The sequence below is a fragment of the Python bivittatus genome, unplaced genomic scaffold (assembly GCF_059951505.1).
Source record: "Python bivittatus isolate LINGU-HERP-01145 unplaced genomic scaffold, Pbiv_v1 ctg000440_np1212, whole genome shotgun sequence".
Lineage (NCBI taxonomy): Eukaryota > Metazoa > Chordata > Lepidosauria > Squamata > Pythonidae > Python > Python bivittatus.
The window spans coordinates 3,098,502-3,118,189 of NW_028277063.1; the positions used below are offsets into that span (position 1 = coordinate 3,098,502).

The 19,688-nt window shown below is 45.9% G+C and overlaps 1 protein-coding gene across 2 annotated transcripts; it reads right to left on the minus strand.

Moving 5' to 3' along the window:
• Positions 1 to 395: 395 nt before the first annotated feature.
• CA11 (carbonic anhydrase 11 (inactive)) lies at positions 396 to 19,463 on the minus strand. Of its 2 annotated transcripts, XM_088142653.1 has the most exons (10): positions 18,444 to 19,463; positions 17,730 to 17,812; positions 16,732 to 16,806; positions 12,998 to 13,140; positions 9,915 to 10,100; positions 8,999 to 9,094; positions 8,814 to 8,886; positions 8,218 to 8,372; positions 7,902 to 8,067; positions 396 to 4,896 (listed from the first exon to the last, which is right to left on the minus strand). In XM_088142653.1, the coding sequence occupies exons 2-10, from the start codon at positions 17,809 to 17,811 to the stop codon at positions 4,862 to 4,864; spliced, it is 1,011 nt and encodes a 336-aa protein (XP_087998779.1). In that variant the 5' UTR covers position 17,812; positions 18,444 to 19,463; the 3' UTR covers positions 396 to 4,861. The 2 variants fall into 2 exon arrangements, with proteins under 2 accessions (XP_087998779.1, XP_087998778.1); XM_088142652.1 differs by lacking the exon at positions 18,444 to 19,463 and having other exon boundaries at positions 17,730 to 18,385.
• Between the last annotated feature and the right edge of the window lie 225 nt (positions 19,464 to 19,688).

A 19,688-nucleotide genomic window follows, 5' to 3' on the forward strand; every position in this document is an offset into this window, starting at 1 on the left:
AGATAAAAGAATTGGGCTGATTCGGGGGGGGGGGGACCCTGAATGAATTTAAGTCATATTAAAAAGTAATGAAATGCAATTAACTCCTTACTCCTTATATATTCAAGAATGTGCATTTTAGCCATATAGACCTTACGGTTCAGGGGTAACTTTTGGAAGGATTCTGGGGCTACTCCCAACCCTGGGTCTGACAGTGTTGCATTCCTCACTTAGAGGTAGAGCCACAATGCTGAGCAAGATTGTTGTGTGGTTCCTGGGGTGTCAAGAGGTTGGCCTCTAGCAGTGTTTCTCAACCTTAGCGACTTTAAGATGTGTGGACTTCAACTCCCAGCATGGCTGGCTGGGGAATTCTGGGAGTTGAAGTCCACACATCTTAAAGTCGCTAAGGTTGAGAAACATTGGCCTATAGAGTAAGGAGCAGGAAAACTGAATATATTGATTTGCCTCAGCGCTGGAGCTTGGAGAAGTAGGCACCAGCTCCCAGATCATTACATCAGACCACAGCAGGCCAGCTTTTGATGTCTTCCCTCTTTTCTCCTGTCCCTGTGTGCATCTTTTTAAGGTGTAGTTGTGGCTGAGAGTTTATTCACCTTAGACAACAGCTCTGAATTCCGCCACTTTCAGAGTCGAGAGCTCTCACCAGCAACAAGTTTCACAAGAGGGCAGTAGAATCCATCTTCATGGATTATCCCGCTGGCTAAATCTTAGGGTGATTCACACTTAATTCTTCTTTTTTGCTCAGGTAATTCTGTCTACAGGGTAACGACTTTACACATCGTTATTTCTGATGCCCCAGTTTCTCAGTTCTGGCTTTTTGCACCAGGAAATGACTGTCCCCACGGGAGCTGTAGTTAATAAGGTCACTCCAACCATTTATTTCTGTTCTGGAGAATGTAAATCTTGAAATCGGCCAGGTGCTCCCTTTTTATAACGTTGGAAAAGCAACTACTGCCAGATCTTCACGAGGCAATTAAATTGCTGTGAATCCCAGTGTGCTGTAAGGCCAGAGTGTACTCTATAGCTGGGCAGAAGGAGTGGTAACAAGGAGCAATCAAATCACCATTTGTAATCTCAGCCTTACATTTGTGCCCAGTTTACTCAGTTAAGCCTAGACACCGTCAGAAGCAGTTTCCTTGCCTTCAGGAAAGTCCTGGTCTTAGCAGCTGAAAACTGCTGTTTTGCAATACAGTTGTACAACCTTACATAAAAAAACTGCCATTTGTTTGCTACATTTCTGTTTAGTCATTCTTCTACTGAGTTCAAGGTGATTTGCCCTTCTTGTTATAAGATAGGTTAGGCTGAGAAATGTGACTGGTCTGAAGTAACCCAGTGAACCCTGTGACAGGATGGGAATTCAAACTTGGATATTCCTGATCCCCGTCTAACCCTATTCCTAATTCTGAGACAGGAGAGGAAAAATCTCCCTTTGGATTCAAATGCAATGAAACTTCTGAACTTTTGTGACTTCCCAGACAACCATTTGTAGTTTGATCAGCCCTGAGCTATGGAATTTGTTTTGTCTGTCCTGTGCTTTGCCAAAGTAGGAAGCTGATGGAGAGAGCTTTGCACAATTAAAAATGGATAATCCCTAGATGGAATACCATTAATAGCTGGTTTAGATGGAGATAAGATTAACTCCAAAGGAAGAACTTCATTCCTATTCTGTTGCAACAGCTGTGGCCTTTCAAGAGGTCACTGAGAACTCATCCCAACTCTTTCACCTGTGCTCCGTTTAATGCAGTCATGGTGGATGGACTTTGGGGTCAGATTTTATTTTATAACCACAAATGTTAAGTACCACCAACAAGAGTCAGATATAAAATCATTAACTAGGTGGTCAAAGATTTATCTTCTCAGTAATGTACTTCAAGTAGCAGAACTCAAGGTCCTTGCAGGTAGAAATGCTTTCTGGATTATCAGAAGTGTTTTCTGCAGTTCTTTGAGGAAAATGAGTTATGGCTAAAAAAGGAGTCGGAAATCCTTGTTGATCATCTGCTTATTACCCAGAGATTGATCAACTAATCCAGATCTGCCTTCAGTTCATCCAAGATTTAAAACAGAGGTGAAAGTTTGGAATTGCCTTGCTTCCAAAACGAGAGTTCTACCTCTGTTCTTTGGCCTTTAAAAATATTATTTAGTTATGGATCTATGAACTGCATCAAATAGTACTTCAGGAAGCCATATGTTTACTTGCAGTGCTAAATTTGGATGTGTAAACTGGATGAGTATTTAACAGAGAGAGGGTTGCAGTAGAGTGAACAGAAGATATGAATTCTCACCCAGATGTTTGCCAACATCAGGACCAGCTTTACCCTTAAGGGAAGAAGAGGCAGTTGCCTCAAATGCAGCTGCTGAGAAACAGAGAAAAGGGGATAGAGAACACAGAGGGGGTACCACATGGTCTGCCTAGCACCCCCTCAGCTAGGGAAAAAGGCTGTCCTATGGTTGTTTTGATGTTTGGTTGATCTGCCAGCTCTATCAGATTCCAGATGTGTTGCCTCAAGCAGCCAAGCACTCAGAAGGCCAGATCTGAGATCATTCCTATCTTTTAGATGCCAGAAAGAGAGATTTATATTATCATTTTAACTTTCTATCATTCATTATACAACATTGGGGAGGGGGTGCATTTAAAATAATATTTTATCAATCATTCTGGGAGACTAGTAGAAGGGCAGTATATAAATTTTTTAAAGCAAAAAGCCTACAGCCATAGAGCTGGTATATTAATTTTGTACTTGCAATGGTCCCCTTGAGTTTTGGTGGATTTTTTTTGTATTTTGCAGGATCTCCAGACACCCAACAGAGTTTATGCATAGAGTTTATCCATAGAAATGACTCTCCACAGAGCGATTATAAGGAGTCTTAATTCTGAACTGAGTAGGGAACACGGCTGTCACTGAAAAACTGTGCGTGTCTGCATATCTGCAGACTTCTGTCTTGGAAGAAGGCTTTCTCTGTATGGGGTGGGGGGAAGGCATACGTTTGGTTGTGTGTGTGTGAGCGTATGTGACTGTTGCAGGGTTCCCTATGTATGCATGTATATGTATGTATATGGGCGTGTGCGTAAATATATATGTTCCTCTAAGGAAGGAACATGGCAGTGACATCACTGGAATGGTGGTGAATTTTTGGCCCTGGGGGATGAAAGCTTCATGTGGCGTATTTTGTTTATGCTTCTCTCTGACCTTAGGGAGGACTCCATATGGTGGCGTTATCACCAGATTTCCTGTCATTGCTTTAAAAGGAAATTTTCAAAATGTCTGGAGGCCTTGATGTCCTACAGATGAAGGAGGAAGATGTCCTCAAATGCCTTGCTGCAGGAACCCACCTGGGGGCACCAATCTAGATTTTCTGTTTTGTTTGCAATAATTCTGCTAAACCAAACATAGGCTTATCCCACTGATTGAGGGCTGAATTTGTTTCATTTGAAAAAGGAGAAATTGCATCTCTGAGCATTCATGATCATGTTGGTAGCCTTCTTGTGGCATCAGGGGCCACAAATGTGAGTCTGCTGGTTGCAGGTGGAGATGCAGGCAGACGAAGAGAGCAGAGGGGGCTAGATCCCTTCCCCTTTCTTTCCAATATGTTCTTCCAATTCCCTTTGCCACCACTATTTATATGATGAATCAGGGCACCAGGGGGTGGTGTTGTCAAAAAAGTCAAGATGAAGGCACCCTGCCCCTTTCTACACTGTGGTGCATACCACACACATAAAAAAGGGACAGAAGTTCAATCATGCAGTTGTGGCCACCATCTTGACTTTTTTGACCCCTCTTGAATACCCATGTGACAATTCCAACATGGTGTGAATTGGGCCCTGCCACTTAAAGTGACAGACTAGGCCCTTGTCTCAATGAAATAATTTCACTCCAAAGTAAACAAAGCTTGTTTGGAAAACCAGTGTTTTTCTTAAATTAATAATACTCATCAATATTCAAAAGGTGGGTTCTTTTGGCAATAAAAATACTCCCTCTCCTGTTTCACAGTTAGGGCTGTTGAAGGCCATTCAGAATGAAATGATAAGCACAGATCCCTTATTTTACCTGTTCTCCCAAACCCCCCAGGATAGAGAGATTTGGGAGGGAGATCATATTTCTATTTTCCACCCCAGATTCTCTCAAGTTTTACCCAGATTAAAGTTCCAAGTGTATTAACTCTTCTTAAAAATAACATACGAAGCTTAGAGTTTGTGGGGTTATGCCCATGTAATGCTGTTCCCCCCTCTTAAACTTCCTGAGATGCGTGGCATTTCAAGTCTTTGAGAAAACTATTCAGAATGCCCCATAAACATATTGGGGGCTCACTAGGGTATTATGAGGATATTCCTCTGCATTTCTATTTCCAACCAAACAGTCTAAGGTACATACAGTATTTGGAATACAGCTGTCTGCCTGATACAGCTTAGCTGCTCTGCCTATAATTTGGGGTGAATTCCCTCCACCTAACATTTACAACTGATAAAGATTTTGAATATATTTGATCTCCAGGACAGACGGCATTGCTTTAGGAGACCCAGGGAGGCAATGTGAAGGTTCTAGTCCTCACATTTCTGGATACCCCCGCCTTCTTTTAACACTAGACTATACCATTGGGGGAGACATGCCATATTCTGCAAATGAATAGCCCTCATTTCATTGTTTAAGCCTTTGGCAACCCAACCATAATGTGATCATTGTTTTCCAAACACCCCAAGGCAGAAATTCCAGCCTGGTTCCCTGGTACCCCACACGTTGCCTTTCCCACAATGGAAGCCACAGCAATCATTCAGAGATGGGAGGTTGTAACTTCCTCAGTCGGACACTGAAGTTTGAGCGATGGTTGCACTCAGACATTCAGGAGGACAAAACAGGTTGCAACAGAACTACATGGCTGTTTTGGGAGCCCGTGTTCCATCAACTGCAAAAAGGGGGAAAGAGGAGAAAGAAGGAGAAGAAGACTGATTAAGGAAAGAACTGGCCACCACTTTCTCATTTTTTCCAGTTGTATTTTCCAGGGTTAATCTTTCCTGCTGTCTGCCCCTACTTTGGAAAATAATTTTCTCGCTCATTTGTCAGGGTTGCTTTAATCTGGATTCCCCCACAAAGCAGGAGGGTGGACTCAGTGGCCCAAGTTGCTCCATTTAATTTTGTAGGTGTATAATTTTGATTACAAAGATGGCTCAAATTACATTAAATGCTTTTGGTTTTTCACCCCTCTGCTGTGCCCCCGTCTCCCATTTCATGGGCTTCTTATCCATCACAAAAGTGTGAATGTGTGTATGCAGTGGTGACATTTGGAATCAAACAGATTTTGAGAATATTTTTCAGATGATGCTGGGGGAGGGTCTTTTATTTATTTTAGTGACCACAAAATCCAGCCCGACTGTAGTTCTTTGTGGGGCAGCCCCCCCACCAAAACCCTCAAGCCAATTATTATGACCCCTGAAGAAGCAGGAAGAATGACTGATTTGTGTCTGGTTCAGAAAAGAAAAACATATTAGTCTAAAAAAGGCTTGGATTGTTTCCAGCACAGCAAGCTGTGAAAACCTAACCGTTGTCTTAACATCCTGGGTGACCAGGCCAGCACTGTATGCCTTAATAAGCTTCTTTGTCAGGGCAACTCAACATCTGTGTTTTGTTAACTAAGGCTAAAGATTTAACAGGTTGTATGAACCCAGCCTAATAATAACAAAGAAAGAAAAAGCTGCCCCTGACTTATTTATAGATAAGCTGTGCCCTTCAGAGTGTACACTGGTTGAGAACTCTGGAGGGCACCAGGTTGGGGAAGGCTACATAAGACCAACCTCCTGAATCTTAACACGCAAACCTGTGATGAATATTTTGGTTTAGCACTATTTTCACTTCAGCAGGAAGGAACCTCCTTCTGCACCAGAAATATGGGGTAGCTGATACTGCTTTTTAATACCTCCCTGTTTGGGGCACTTTTTAACTTCCCAACCCGCCCCACGCAGTAGGGTGGCTTCACTTTTGAACAGCTGAAGTTGCTTTTTCCTTGGAGGAGAATCAGAAAGAGCACTTTGAAGCATGATTTCCACCAAGATGGGGTCACAGGAGGAAGGGCACCTTCCACCAGGCCACAGCACCCGTTGGGAGTGCAAATGGCTTTCAGTCACTAAGCAATTCTACATGGCAGCCTTAAGCCGTTTGGCTTCCATGCTGATTGTGGCAGGAAATGAAGCTAGCTGAAGAGACCGCTGTTTGGATTTCAGGGTTGGGCAATGATATGAGCCAGGGGTTCTATCCCAATGGCGTTATCTTATCCTTATCCTTCCTTATCCCTCTTATCAATCCTGGAAGCCAATGCCAGCGGGCTTCCTTTCCAGGGGACAGGGAGGTGTGTGTGTCTTTGAGGGTGTGCGTTTCACCTTTGCGTGAGCTCACAACAACCAGCAGTCCCAGAATAAGAGAACTGGAAGGGATCTTAGGGATCACCTCCTCTAACTCCCTGCACAAAGCTGGAGTTGCTTCCTCACAATGGTTCACGCCTTTCACTGTCCTTGCTCTGGCTTGAGCAAGAAAGGAAAACTGACTCACTTTTGGCAGTTTCACCCCAGGCCTTGCACTCAGTCCAAAGAGATATCTTCTCCTAGCTCCTGCAAGGCTGGTAGGAAAGCTTCAGCAAGCCAAAAACCTCCTGGGTTTCTAGTCTAGGAAAAATGGGATGTACATCCATACTGAGAGAAGGAAAGTGTGTGTGTGTGTGTGGGGGGGATTGGTTTTTCTTCCTTTTCTTTACAGTTGTCAAGAAGTTTAGGGTTTGTTTGCTTCCTTGCTGTGCTTGCCCCCATGAGTGCGTCCGTATATGCACACACGCAGCCTTCTTGCAGCCTCTCCTACCAGCCACTCCCAGCCTCCTGTCCCTCTGCCATTTCCCTGCTTTTGGTCATTCTCATGAGGCTGATTTAAAAAGAAAAAAAAGTGGATAAGTTAAAGAAAATACACAAAAATCTCCAGACAGTTCATAATTTCCCCACTTCAGCAGCCTAGGATGAAATTGTCATGGAGGATCATGCTCAATGACTGAAGGCGGTGGAGGTGTGCCTGGAATAGCACACACAAGCCGTACATTTGCCTACAATGAAATGAAGTGCAGAGGGCAGATGACCCCTCCCCCTTGTGCCAACAGAGGTTGGAGAACCCTGCCTTTGATGGGCAGAGGTGGCCTTCCAATGGGCTCAGGGTGGACAAAGAAGGCAGGCAGGACATGTGGATACACCCTATGTCTGGTTGCCACTGGTTTCACAAAGGCTTTTGAAATCTGGCAGGTTTAGCTTTAGGTGGGGCAGAGTGATCAAAGCATTCTGTACTACGGGGCCCACAATTTATTTCCCAATTGTTCTCATGTTCAGGCTGGGATAATCCATTTTACTCCCCCAGTTAAAGGACAAAACAAGCTTCCCCCTTCTCAGTTGCATTTACAAGCCAATTGAATCGTCTGTTGAAGGTGACAATGTTGATGGTGATATCGTTGCATCTGAGAGCAGCAGTCTAGCTTATGGGGTTCAGGGCAGGCTGTGCTACACTCCCCATAGTGTTATAGTCCTGGACTTAGAGCCACAAATTCTGGACTGCAAACATGTGGATGACCACTGAAGTGTCAAGTTTCTGTGTCTCTCTTCTGCCATCCGGATAGTTGCAGCCCAAGTACAGTATATTTGTATGAACACTGGGGGGAACTCAGGTTTAGGTCTCACTCAGCCATAAAACTCACTAGCTTATCTTGCATTAGTCCCTACCACTCAACCAAATCCAACTCATAGGGGACTTGAAAGGGTAGAAAGGAAAAGATCTTCCTGTATGAGCAACTTTGAGCAACTAAAAAAAGAAGAAAGACTGAAACTAAATAAGTAGAATGGGAGTGTAACAGAAATGCTCATAACATGGGATTCCTGGGTTGCATACCATGTAGCCTGTAGGAGGCTCCTTTGCAACGTTTAGTGGGGCGCCGTGGGTCTCGGTTGCCCCGAAGGCTTCGGTGTAAAAGGGGCTGGAGAGGTCTCGAGTTGTCACTCATGCTCCGGAAAATTTGAGAAGGGAGGTTCTGACTGAGAAGACGAAGGGAGTGAATCTGGAGAACAGAGGGATGGGAGACAAGTGCTCAGGACTGGTAGAGGACACCAGGATGGTTCAGAGAGGTCAGGGGAAGGCAGGTTTTGGGGAATGACCAAAAGGAGGTTAAAGAGAATTTATCCAGCACTGAGGGGCCCCAGAGACCTACCTGAACGGAGGTAATATTGATGGGGCGGTCAATGAGGATCCAGGTGGCTGTTTCGTAGCACGGAGGGGTTGACATGGATCCTTGGTAAGTGATAAAACCAAATGTCTCTGGATAAAGATCTTCAAGGCTCAAGTCATGTAGAAGATAAGCATCATCTGTTGGAATAGGTACATACGTGCATGCCTACCTTAAGAATATGGGAACAGCCCTGATGGTTAGATCCATTTAGTTACCAGTTGTGATCTTTCTTATACTTCCAAGAAACTAACAAATAACACAACCAAAAGTAGCAACCCTTTTCTACCATTTGGACACAGAATCATATATTCAAAGATTTCATGCTGTCATGAAGCTAAACAATCTTTTGCTGAAGCTAAACAATCTACTGGACACAGTCGAGTCTTGCCATGATTCTTACATCAATGTTACAAGAGGAACCCTTATATTGCATGAATTCCCATCATACCCTCAGTCCCCTCCCATCTTAAAAATTCCCTCAGTCCCCTCCCATCTTAAAAATTAAGCTTTCAACTCTCAGCCACCTTCGCATACAGCTTCCTCACGTGATCCACATCTTTCAGATTTGCTCCACTTACTCTTATATGAGATCCGGGTAATAGTTTCTCTGTTTAACAGCCTGGTCAGGAAAGGGTTAGGATTTGGTCCAATCTGCAAATGGAAATCCAACCAAGGTATTGTGCCTTGCTACCTAACTTCCCATCTCATCTTGCCCAGTCAAGGCCCACCTGGTGTCCCCTTGCAGCCACAGCAACACACTTACATTGGCAAAGATGGAAATGACAGCCAAACCATTGGGATTGCGTGAAGCCTCTGAAATATTGGGGTAGAGTTCTTGGTTGTAGTGGATCAGCTGCACCTAAGGGCAAGGAAAAAGTAAAAAGTGATTCTTTCCGGTTTTACTTAGTTTCTCATTTCTGCAGATCTGTCGAGTTCAATTCATGAAGCTTCAGAACTGTTAAAAATTCACCCCAAAATTTGTATGTCTTTTTAACGCACATTTCTTGCGACACGCATGTTTGTTTACAATTTTGCCTATTATAGTTATTGCAAACAATTCTTCCTAATAGAGTGCATTTTTGTGCTATCATGGCCTGGTCTTAAAAGCCCTCATTAGATGAAGACGAGGACCAGGGAGAAGCAGACGGTGTGCAGTTGATTTGTGGTACCGCTTACAAAAAAATGTGAAATGAGATAAGTTTGCATTTCAGTGCAAGCTATACTAATTTTCACCTCATTGCTGGTATATACACACTGGCCCTGTTTGCATAACCCATTTAAATGACTGAGGCTAATGGGGAGCTGAACACCACAATGTCGTCAACTGCAAAGCCATGGGAGATTAATTTTAGCCCCACAAAGCCCTGAGGTTGTTTCAGACTAAACTAATTCTTCCTCATCAGCTGAGTCATGCAAACAGAAAAGAGAGGGCTATCAAAGGGTTAGCTACCCTCTCTTCCTGCTCCCAACAGAGAGGCAAAGTCCTCAAGTGGCCATGTAAAAAAATGGGACTCTCGTTCTCCAACAGCATTTCACTCAATATGCCACAGTTGCCATCTTGCAGCTTTTGATCACTCTCACCCTCCCGTCAACATCTCTGATGAAACCTCAAGTAAATCTGCAGAGGACACCTTCATTGCCTTCGTTGGTGTTAGTCCTGATTGAACAGTTGTATTCACCTCAGCAGAAAAGCTGTCACCATCTATCCGGTGCTCTGAGCCAAATCCGTCTTCGCTGCCAAAATGCAGCCGTATCTCTTGGAGCCGGTGACTGTATGGCAGAGGCCCTCCCGAAACATTAACCAGTTGTAGCGGATCTGGACGAAAAGAGACGTGCCGGCCTGTGTTGTACATGGTTCCACTAATCTGCAGGAGGAGACAATAATGACAATAGTGGCTGTTCCCACACCAAATACAGGTCTGACCTCTGGCTGCATGATATCCAGATAATCTGCTCCTTCCAGGATCCTCTGTAGCTGCAGTCCAAACACTTTCTCCAAAACCTTTCCTAAAAAGGGAAGGATGATGATTGGAGAGAAGTTCTCTACCAGGGCTGGATAAAAGGGGAGGGGCATCACCACCCACTTCAAGGAAGCAGGTATCACCCTCTTCCTCAGGGACATTAATCACCTCCCAGATCCAACTGTTTACCCCACCTCTAACTATCTGAAGAAGCCAAGTGGGGCAATGATCCAATCTGCAGGTGGTCAGACTCCAGCATCAGCCTACAAAGCTGAAGAGAGTTCCAGATCAACTTGAAGACCATGTCCTACTGCCTTCTATCAATGTGGAATGCATATGAGCTGGTTTTGTCAGAGAAATGTTTAGCAAACTTGTCATAGCGCTCCCAAAGAACATCTTCAGTCCCATCCTGCCCCCGAAGGGTACAGGTTACCTTAAAGAGGGCCAGTCTAAGGTATTCCACTTTGCCACTCTTATCACAACACGTAGCCCCGAACACAAGCTTGTACCCATGTTTGGTTTCACTCATTCCTTGTCTTCTGCCATCTGTGCTCCAGCCATCATTTCTGCTGCTTCATCTCCCAGAGCTTGTGATGAAATGTATCTACGAAGGGGAGGGTGATTGCAGTAGAGAGCAAGGAGGGGTTGCATGCCAGGAAGGGCAAGGAGACGAAAGACAACACAGTCCGGAGATGGAGCGTGGGAAGCATAAGAGGATCAGGATAGCCACTCCCTAGAATCTCCCAGAGTATATCCACTAGTTGCAGTAGTATAGATGTAGTCTGGCAAGATTCTGTCTATATGGTGTAATCAATAAAGGAATTGAATTTGGATGAACTGTTTCCTCGCTGTTCTTGGATTGGACCTGGCAGAGCTCCTTGATAACCACAGAGCCCTGCCAGGCTGTGGAGTGAAAGAGGCCACTTAGGTATAATCTGATCCACACCCTCATCTCCTCCCCATTCCAGAGATTAATGAGGGTTATGACGGAACTGCCTTCCATAGTGCTGGTGGTGGGGAAGGGGAAGAACCAAAGGCCTGCTGGAAGCTGAGTGGATCCATAATTATTATTATTACTATTACTGAGATTGATATCATCTATTAAAAATCATTTCCTTCCACGTGGCCGAAGGCTAGCTCTCTCTGCACCCTGTTTGCAATCTGTTTCATGCTCTACGGTCCATGGGGACATGTAGCACTTTCTCTACCGATCAACTTCCTTCTATAATGTTTGTGTCTTTATGGCAGAACTTTGGTTGGTTACAGATCACAAACTGTGTGTCTATGTTTATTTTGCTGCTAAATAAGCCCATTTTATGGTTTACCATGACCTCTGAACAGGCCCAATGCATCTTAAGATGTGATAAAAAAAAAAAAAAATTAACAGCATTCTGGCAAGGGCAGAAAAGATGTGCCTTTCTTTCCCTGACCAGGCAGGTGGAAGTCAAAGAAAACCTGGATAACTGGACTTACAAAACTCTCTAAACCTTAAACTTGGTTTAACAAAATGCAGTTGTTGTATTACATAGTATGCTATACCAGGGTTTCTCAATCTTATCAATTTTAAGATGTGTGGAGTTCAACTCCCAGAATTCCCTAGCCAGCCATGGGAAGGTGGGACTAGGAGAGGGGAAACCCTGGTTTTCGTTCCCCCTCAGCCATACAAGGTCCCTGGGGGACTTTGAGCGAGTGCCTCTCTCTCAGCCCAACCTGCCTTACAGGGTTGTAATTGTGGGGAAAAATGGAAGGAGGGATGTTATGTACACCGCCTTCAGCTACTGAATGAATGGCAGGGTATAAATCTAATCAATCAAGTCAATAAATTGACTTTATTACAACTTACAGGGATGGCCCGATTCACTCAATCTACTAAAGATAATGGCTAGGTTTCCCACAACCCACAGAACCCCATTTCACCTAGCTTAGCATGTTGTTGAAGCCAGCCACTGTATAATTAAAAATGAGGCTGTACAGGAACTGGGTTTGAAGAAGAGGCAGAGATTTGACTTTGATCTTGACTGCAAATGCTGTGGTAGAGAAGGCCCATCCTTTCATAAACATTCAGCCTCCAGGGCTTGCAGGCAAGGATGTGAGAAGCCGCCTGTTCTTGAGAGTTCTGAATTTTATTTTTCTGAAAAAAAGGAATCATGCTACCTAAAATTGATCTGGGAGACTACTGACAGCCCATGAAAGTTTGGTGTTAAAAAGGTCAAGATGGCCCCTAGATCAGAGTATGACTGCTATGTACCTTCCTTCTAGCATGCTTCATCCTGAATATTATATACGTATAAATTTCCCCTTTATTGCAGGAATACCATCATTTTCCCATGACCCACTTCCAAAGAAATGAACCTTAGGGCAATCAAAACATGTTTAGGAATTCTGAGCCACATGGAGAATTGGGAAGGATATTTGCAGTACCTTACTACATTCACTTTTGCCCACAGCCTTGGGGATTTGGCTGATGAGGGTAAAACAAAAGGGTTGATCTCAGATTTTGTCATCAAATAATATGACAAAATCTGGAACAAATCCAAATGTTTCAAATGCTGGGTGAAGTTACTTACACTTAGGTGCTACTGAAATTAGCCATTAGTGCAACTCACTTTGTTTTATGATAATGGCTGCACTCCTGATCACAGATGCTTGCTAGAATAGCCTTCCCCAACCTGGTGCACTCCAGATCGGTTGGAGAGGCAACGCCCGAATTCCACCTCCAGCAGAGAGCCTCAGCTGAGGAAGGCTGAACTGGGGATTACCTTCCATCAACCCCAGAGACCAGTGTGTGCACCCAGACGAACCTTCTTTCCACCAATGCTGAGTCGAAGCGGAGGGAGGAAGGGGTCAAAAACCATTTGGCTTGTGTTGACGTCCACTGGAGACTGGCGTTTGCCAATGGCACAGAGGCTCCACGCTGAATTCACAAGACCCCAGAATGGAGGACCTAAAAGAGAGCAATAAAAAACAAACATATTCCCCCAGCCAAGAAAATATTTTTATCCCTGGCTCTCCAGGGTGCAATTACAGACAAGGGAGAGTGTCAGCATCAGGGGAGCCATTCAGCAAATGTACCTCTTTGTGTGTGTGCGCCCGTGTGCATTTGTTTGAAAACAGCCTCCAATGTGTATATGTGTGTGGGCGGGGGAAGGAAGATTACAAGCACTTCAGTGTGTTTCTTTCTCAACTGGTTGCATCTGCGCGCATAGCTAAGATAAAGAAACGTAATATAGGAGAAGCTGGATGGAACTGCAAATCAGGGTAGGATTAAATCTGATGCATTGGGGGAGAGCAAAGGGCCAGTGATTCTGGAGATGGTCACAGCCTCCCATTAAGCACCTCCTGTGCTTGCAAGCATAAAATCAGCAGGGCAAACGTGTGTCTCTAATTCCCAGGGCCATTCCTGAGTTGTCTTATGGGATATTACTGAATAGGCATGATATTGTATGTGTTCTTGGGTTGCCTCGGTCAATCCCAGTTGGATGCCCTCCGGATGTGCTGACTACATTGCTCATCATCCCCAGGCCAGGGATCATGGCAGTCATAATCCCCCAGGATAGGAAAGATTGTGCTATTTTGGTAAATGCAAATTGTCATCAGGTGGTGCATTAGAATCAATACACACATAATGTACACACATAAGTAAGTGTGTGCGTGCACAAATATAGAGATTTTAGTATCCTCCTTCTCTCTTGATGCATTTTTAATAATAGGGAGAGAAAATGTGCATGCATGCCATTTAGTCAAACAATATTTCTAGGCCGCCTTTCCTGGGCGTATCTTCTTTTTGTACGTGTGCTTGCAGGGTTGATTCATCCCCAGTCCCTCAATGGCTCTGGCATATTTTTGTATCCTCATCTATATGTGTACACTTAATGGTTTTTTTTTCCCCTTTCCAATCAGGGTTTTGCCCGTTCTTCCTTTTGCCACCTTCCCCAGGCAGGCTAAATGGATAGGGAGATGGAAGGAGAGAACCCCGTGGCTTTCAACCCCATGGTCACAAGCCCACCCCATCAGCCCAGCCACCCACCCACCCATTGTGACTGTGTTTCTCTTCACCTCCTGTTCGCTGCATTGCTGGAGCAAGCAAGGGAGATATTAAATATTAATGCAGCCTCTTGCAGTTGCCAAGCTGAGCCCAGCCCCCACCTCAGCTCCGCACTGTGTACAGCCGCGGCGCAGTAGTGCTCTCCCCCAGCAGCGTCCCCTCCCTCGCAGGAAGACCACAGCAACATTTCTCTTCCCCTTCTTCGGCACCACCACCCTTGGGACTCTGCGAGGCATCCCCAGCCTCCGACATGGAGAGGGGTCACCCGTGAGACATCTGTCCTCATCTGGTCTTCCACTCTAATGGGCTGCCTAGAAGGGGTGCCGAGGTTCTGCGCTGAGGAAACCCCACTCCTGAGCTCAGAATAAATTATGCCGATTGAATCCCATTTGCATGCATCTGCTAAACCTGCCTAAGCTGAAACGGGGAGCTGGTTCCCTCCACTGCCATGTTTGGAAGTTTGGAAGAAGCCAGGAGCCTGGGGAGGAAAGGAGAAAGGGAGGGTGGTCTGATCCTGGCTGAGAAGGGAGCTGGAAGGAGCTATAAAGAACATATGGTGGGGAAAAGGGATGAGAGGAAGAAATCCATCAATGTTTCCAAACAGAAGGGTGAGGGAGCATGCCAATATTCCATCCCTGAGCAAGGGAAATCTTCACTCACGCCCAGGAGCATTTGTGGGGAGGGGGTCCAAAAAGTCAGTCTTGTGGCCACCACCGTGCAATCAAAGCTTCTCTCCTTTTTTATGTGTGTGGCAAATGCAGCATAATATAAAAGGGGTGGAAGCTTTGATCACAGCTACCATCTTCACTTTTTTGTCCCCTCCCCCCAAAAACACCCCTGCCCACACCCCACACCCACTCTTTCCCCCCAACTATTATCAGACACTGCCTGTCCTTGGACACACTGTTTTGTGTCACCTGATGAGAGGAAGGCATGCCTTCCCTTTCAACAAAAGATGTGTGTTTTGACTTTTACAAAGGACCAACATGGAGATTTGTGTTTGTCCTGACTGAGATAAGGAAAACAGCAAACTTTGAAAATTGGGGTTAAGGATGTCATTACAGGAGCAAAAAATGCTCTGTTTAACCAAGAATGGTCCAGCAATCCTGCTCTTTTATTTGCCTACTTGTCTATTTCACTCTCTCACCATTCATTTGGTCATTTTCTATATTAGTGTTTCTCAACCTTGGCAGCTTGAAGATGTGTGGACTTCAACTCCCAGAATTCCCCAGCCAGCATGGCTGGCTGGGGAATTCTGGGAATTGAAGTCCACACATCTTCAAGTTGCCAAGGTTGAGAAACAATGTTCTATATACTTCAACTCTGAACTGTCTGCAGATAGCAAATTGCCTGCCAGGTCAGATGATTTCTATCTTTCCATACAGCCTTCTTCATGACAATTCCCCATCCACTTTTTTTGAGGTATACTCAGCTAGATCAGAGTAAGGGGTCATTTCTGGCAGTAGTGCTGAGGGCTTGCAGGCCAATGTGGAAGGCCTTGTTGTGGCCCACAGCACCAGCAATCAGAGGAATGCCTCTTATCATCACGGAGGCATCACCCAGTTTGGGCATAAGTAGAACCATTTCCCCCAAACTGCTGAAGTAAAAATAAATATTTAAACAATCTCCCTTCTTGGTCCTTTTCACCTTCTGGAATGTCAAGCAAAGCTAAAGTTTCCTTTGAGTCAAGGCTGACTTCATGAGAACCTCCATATCAATTTCTTGGCAATGATATGGAGGTGGTTGGCCAATACCCTATCTTGGAAGCTTTTTTTTGACTTTCCAGTCCAGCCAACATCCTTAGAATTTCCTAATGGTCTCCTATCCAAATACTAACCAGGTCCAATTCTGCTAAGCTTTTTGAAATCAGCCAAGTTTGGCTTGGTGCTGCCCCCTAGCTAAGCTTTAAGAATGTAAGAAGCTACTTTAAATCAGATTGGGTCATTTGTCCCCAAACCAAGTAACATCCAAGTGTGTGGGTCTACATTTCCCAGAATTTCCACGCTGTCAGGGAATCTTGGATTGTCCAGCACACCTGGATGGCGCCATGTTGGGAAAAGCTGAGTAACAGCAGAGTTTCCAGCATAAGCTTTCCCATCAATCACTGCCTGTACCTTTTAGTTGGATTTCTGTATTCAAAGCGAGTGTTTTCTCCTGAACTATACCCCCTTCTAAATCATCAGCCATGAGGAGAAACACTAACTCAGACTCAGCTATTGATTTGTAAACCATACAGCATGGGTCAATAGGATGTTGTGACAAAAATAAAGGCACATATTAAACATGAAGACAATTCACTGGCCCCAATACATGTTTCAGTCACAAGAAAAGTCAATTCATGGCAAGTGTCTTCCTCATGAAGAGGTCACAGACCTGGGAGGAACATCTAGGATGAGAACATCAGAAAGACACCAAAAGGAGAAGACAAGCCACTATTTGCTCTTTGGAATGTCCTCTATCACCACCATCCTGGCATGGAGAATTATGTACCTGGCACAAAGCTTCCATGAAGTGTTTCCTTGTATGCCCACCAGTCCTCGTAGGTCTTTGCAGGAACAAATTGCACTAGAAAAGGAGGGAGGAGAGGAAGATGGAAGGAAAAATGGTAAATTAGCAGAGGTGAGAGGACAGGAACAAAGAAATGGCCTATATAGATCTCTGTTTGCCACTCCTTGTCATATAGATAATCCAACTTCCCTTCCCTTCCCTTCCCTTCCCTTCCCTTGGCTCCCCCTCCCCCTCCCCCTCCCCCTTCCTTCCTTCCTTCCTTCCTTCCTTCCTTCCTTCCTTCCTTCCTTCCTTCCTTCCTTCCTTCCTTCCTTCCTTCCTTCCTTCCTTCCTCAGACTGTCCAGAACCCAAACTGAGAATGCTGATAATCAGACTGGCAGGCTACATCCCAGGAAACATCCGAGATGAGAACAAATCAAAGCTGCTCAACAGCATGGAATATGGAGAAAGATTCTCCACATGCTCAGAGACACTTTTGCCTCTAAATTGGTGCCTCTTCTTGTCCTGTTCTGAGGCTGAGACAGAAAAGAACAGGTGGGATCTGAGCCTGGGGAAATTTCAAGCTGTGGCTAATCAGGTATCCGAAAAGATGCATCGGTGGATGAAACGGGAGAGGGATTAGAAAGAACGTGACAGGGAAAATTCCCCTTCAGAACAATTGATTGATTTTGTCTCTATTAACTAGCGTCCATAAATAAGGGGATCTTTTTGTGGGTGAGGGTGTATATGCACACCCATGCTCACAAATAGGAATGAAAAAAAATTGTGCATGTATATAGGTCGGGGCGGAGGTGAAAGAGAGAGTTACCCCTGGCTGTGGCTCCACTGGGGTTTGCTTCATCCTCTTCTTCCAGAGAAATCCCTTTCCTTTCACATCAAGCAATACAGTCTCTGCCCCCGCCAAACAAAAACCCAAAAACCACATTCCGGGCTAATCTTTTCTCCCCCTTCCCCTCCCTCTCTTCTTTCTCTCTCTTACCAGCCATACAAGTTGCTCCCAGCAGCAGCAGCAGCAGCAGCGATCCCAGCAGGCAGAGCCCCCCGCCTGGTCCGGTCCACATCCTGGTGGGGCAGGAGGGGGTCTTAAACCTGGAGCTGCCCCCTCCTCAGCATCCCGCGGCAAAGACCCCCGTCCGCAGCCTCCGGAGATGGAAGTCGAGCCTCCTCGCGGCCGGCCCTTACGCCCCCCGAGAGAGAGCCCTCATCCTCGGAAGCCCCCTGCCCTTTCCATGCCCTCTCGCTCTCCCGCTCCCTAGGTCTCTTTCCTCGACGCCTCCATCTTCCTCCTCCTCCCGCCCCTTCTCCTGGGGATACCACCACCTCCCCCCCACCGCCCACGTCAATTAGATGCGGAAGATGCTCGGGTGGCGTCCGGGGAGGGGAAGGCGCTCCGGCCGTGAAGAGTTTGCGCGCGGGGGTGCGGGGTGGAAGAGCTCGCCCCGCTTCGCCGCCTCGTCCCCTCAGGCGCCTGAGCGGCGGGACTGCCCGCTACGCGGCTGGGGGCGCTGGCGCTGGCGCTGGCCGGTGGCGGGGGAAGGAGGCGCTGCTGCCCGCGATGCGTCCTTAACTTAACTTCTTTCTCGCTCTCTTTTCTTTTCTTTTCTCTTTCTTTCTTTCCCACCGCCTCTCCCTCCCTCCCTCCCTCCCCGCGGACTAGCCTCTTCTGAGCTGCCTCCTTCTTTCCCCGGCTTACCTTCTGCTGTCCCTCCCTCTGCTCTTCTCGCTTTTCTTTCTCCACCTGTCTTTCTCCCCCCCTCCTTTTCTGCTTTCCCCTCTTTCTCACTCTTTCACCTCTCCTTCCACCTTCCCTTTCTCAGCAATCTCTCCTTCTGCCTCTTCTCTGCCGTCTTCCTCAGTCCCTCTGCTTTCTCCCCACTTCTTGTTTTGGGGGGACCCTCCCTGCTTATCTCAGATCTCTCCCCCCTCCCTCTCTCTCCCCCCCTTTTCCTCTCAGGCTCCCCTTCTCTTACTCCTCCCTCGCCTGTTTTTTTCTCTCTTCCTTCTCCTCTGCATCTCCCAGCCAAAGCCGCCTCCCCCCTCCTTCTCCCCCCCACTTCTAAAATGCACAGATCTTCTCTCCTCTCTTTCCCTTCCTCACGCCCAGGGGACCCAGAGAGATGCAATTGAGAGAGGGAGAGAGGGAGGGGGAGGAAGATCTTTTAAGGTGGATTGGAAGCCCGGTGGATTCCCCGAAATCTGGTGCTCTCAACTTACCTTGATGCAGTGAGATAACACTTCTCTTATCCATTATGTCATTCCAGGAGCAGGCTGAGCAGTTCGCCCAACAAAATGTCACCTTACTCCATGGGGGCAGAAAAGGAGTGGGAAAGGTTGGTGAGATTCAGGCTGCATCCTTGAAGATAGTGTGCAGCTGATCCACAGGAATGTAGACTGGAGGTCACCAACTAGAGACCTCTGGATCAAATTTGGTCCCTGAGCAGTTTTGCCAGCTCAGCCCCTTTTGACAATTTGGGAGCAATGGAAGGTCTGGGGTGAAAATGGAATCTCTAGCCAAGGATAAGTTGACATCTCCAGTGTAGGCATCACATATGTGCTTGACCACTGCTTCTCAAAATACCTGCAATGTGAGCTTGAAGGCATGAACCAATTTAGAAAGAATACCTTTTCTACTTGGATGGGTCAGGGGTGTCCTGGGGATGGGGATGGGGTTTAAAAAAAGTCAAGATGGCAGCCACAACCATGTGATCAAATCCCTGCTTTTTTTTTTTTAAATGTCATAAATGTGTGAAGAGGACAAAACAGCTCCTGAGGAAATAGATTATATTAGGAAGATGGTGGTCTAGGGTTGGGAGCAGAGGCAGACAAAAGTGGGAATGAGCAGGATAGTTTTCAGAAAAAGGTAAACTTCTCCATGCTTGGGTTCTCCTAGTGCCTAAAACCTCAGCTCCCACTGGATCAGGCCCCAAACTAGCATCTC

What these genes read in the sequence shown, in the direction of transcription:
- CA11 (XM_088142653.1), bottom strand. Translation starts at nt 17,811, where the DNA reads ATGTGGACCGGACCAGGCGGGGGGCTCTGCCTGCTGGGATCGCTGCTG. An exon ending in TCATTTCCATCTTTGCCAAT is followed by an intron (nt 8,887 to 8,998) that starts GTAAGTGTGTTG and finishes TTCCATTTGCAG; the next exon opens with ATTGGACCAAATCCTAACCC. An exon ending in AGCCTCCTACAGGCTACATG is followed by an intron (nt 4,897 to 7,901) that starts GTATGCAACCCA and finishes CCCTTTTTGCAG; the next exon opens with TTGATGGAACACGGGCTCCC.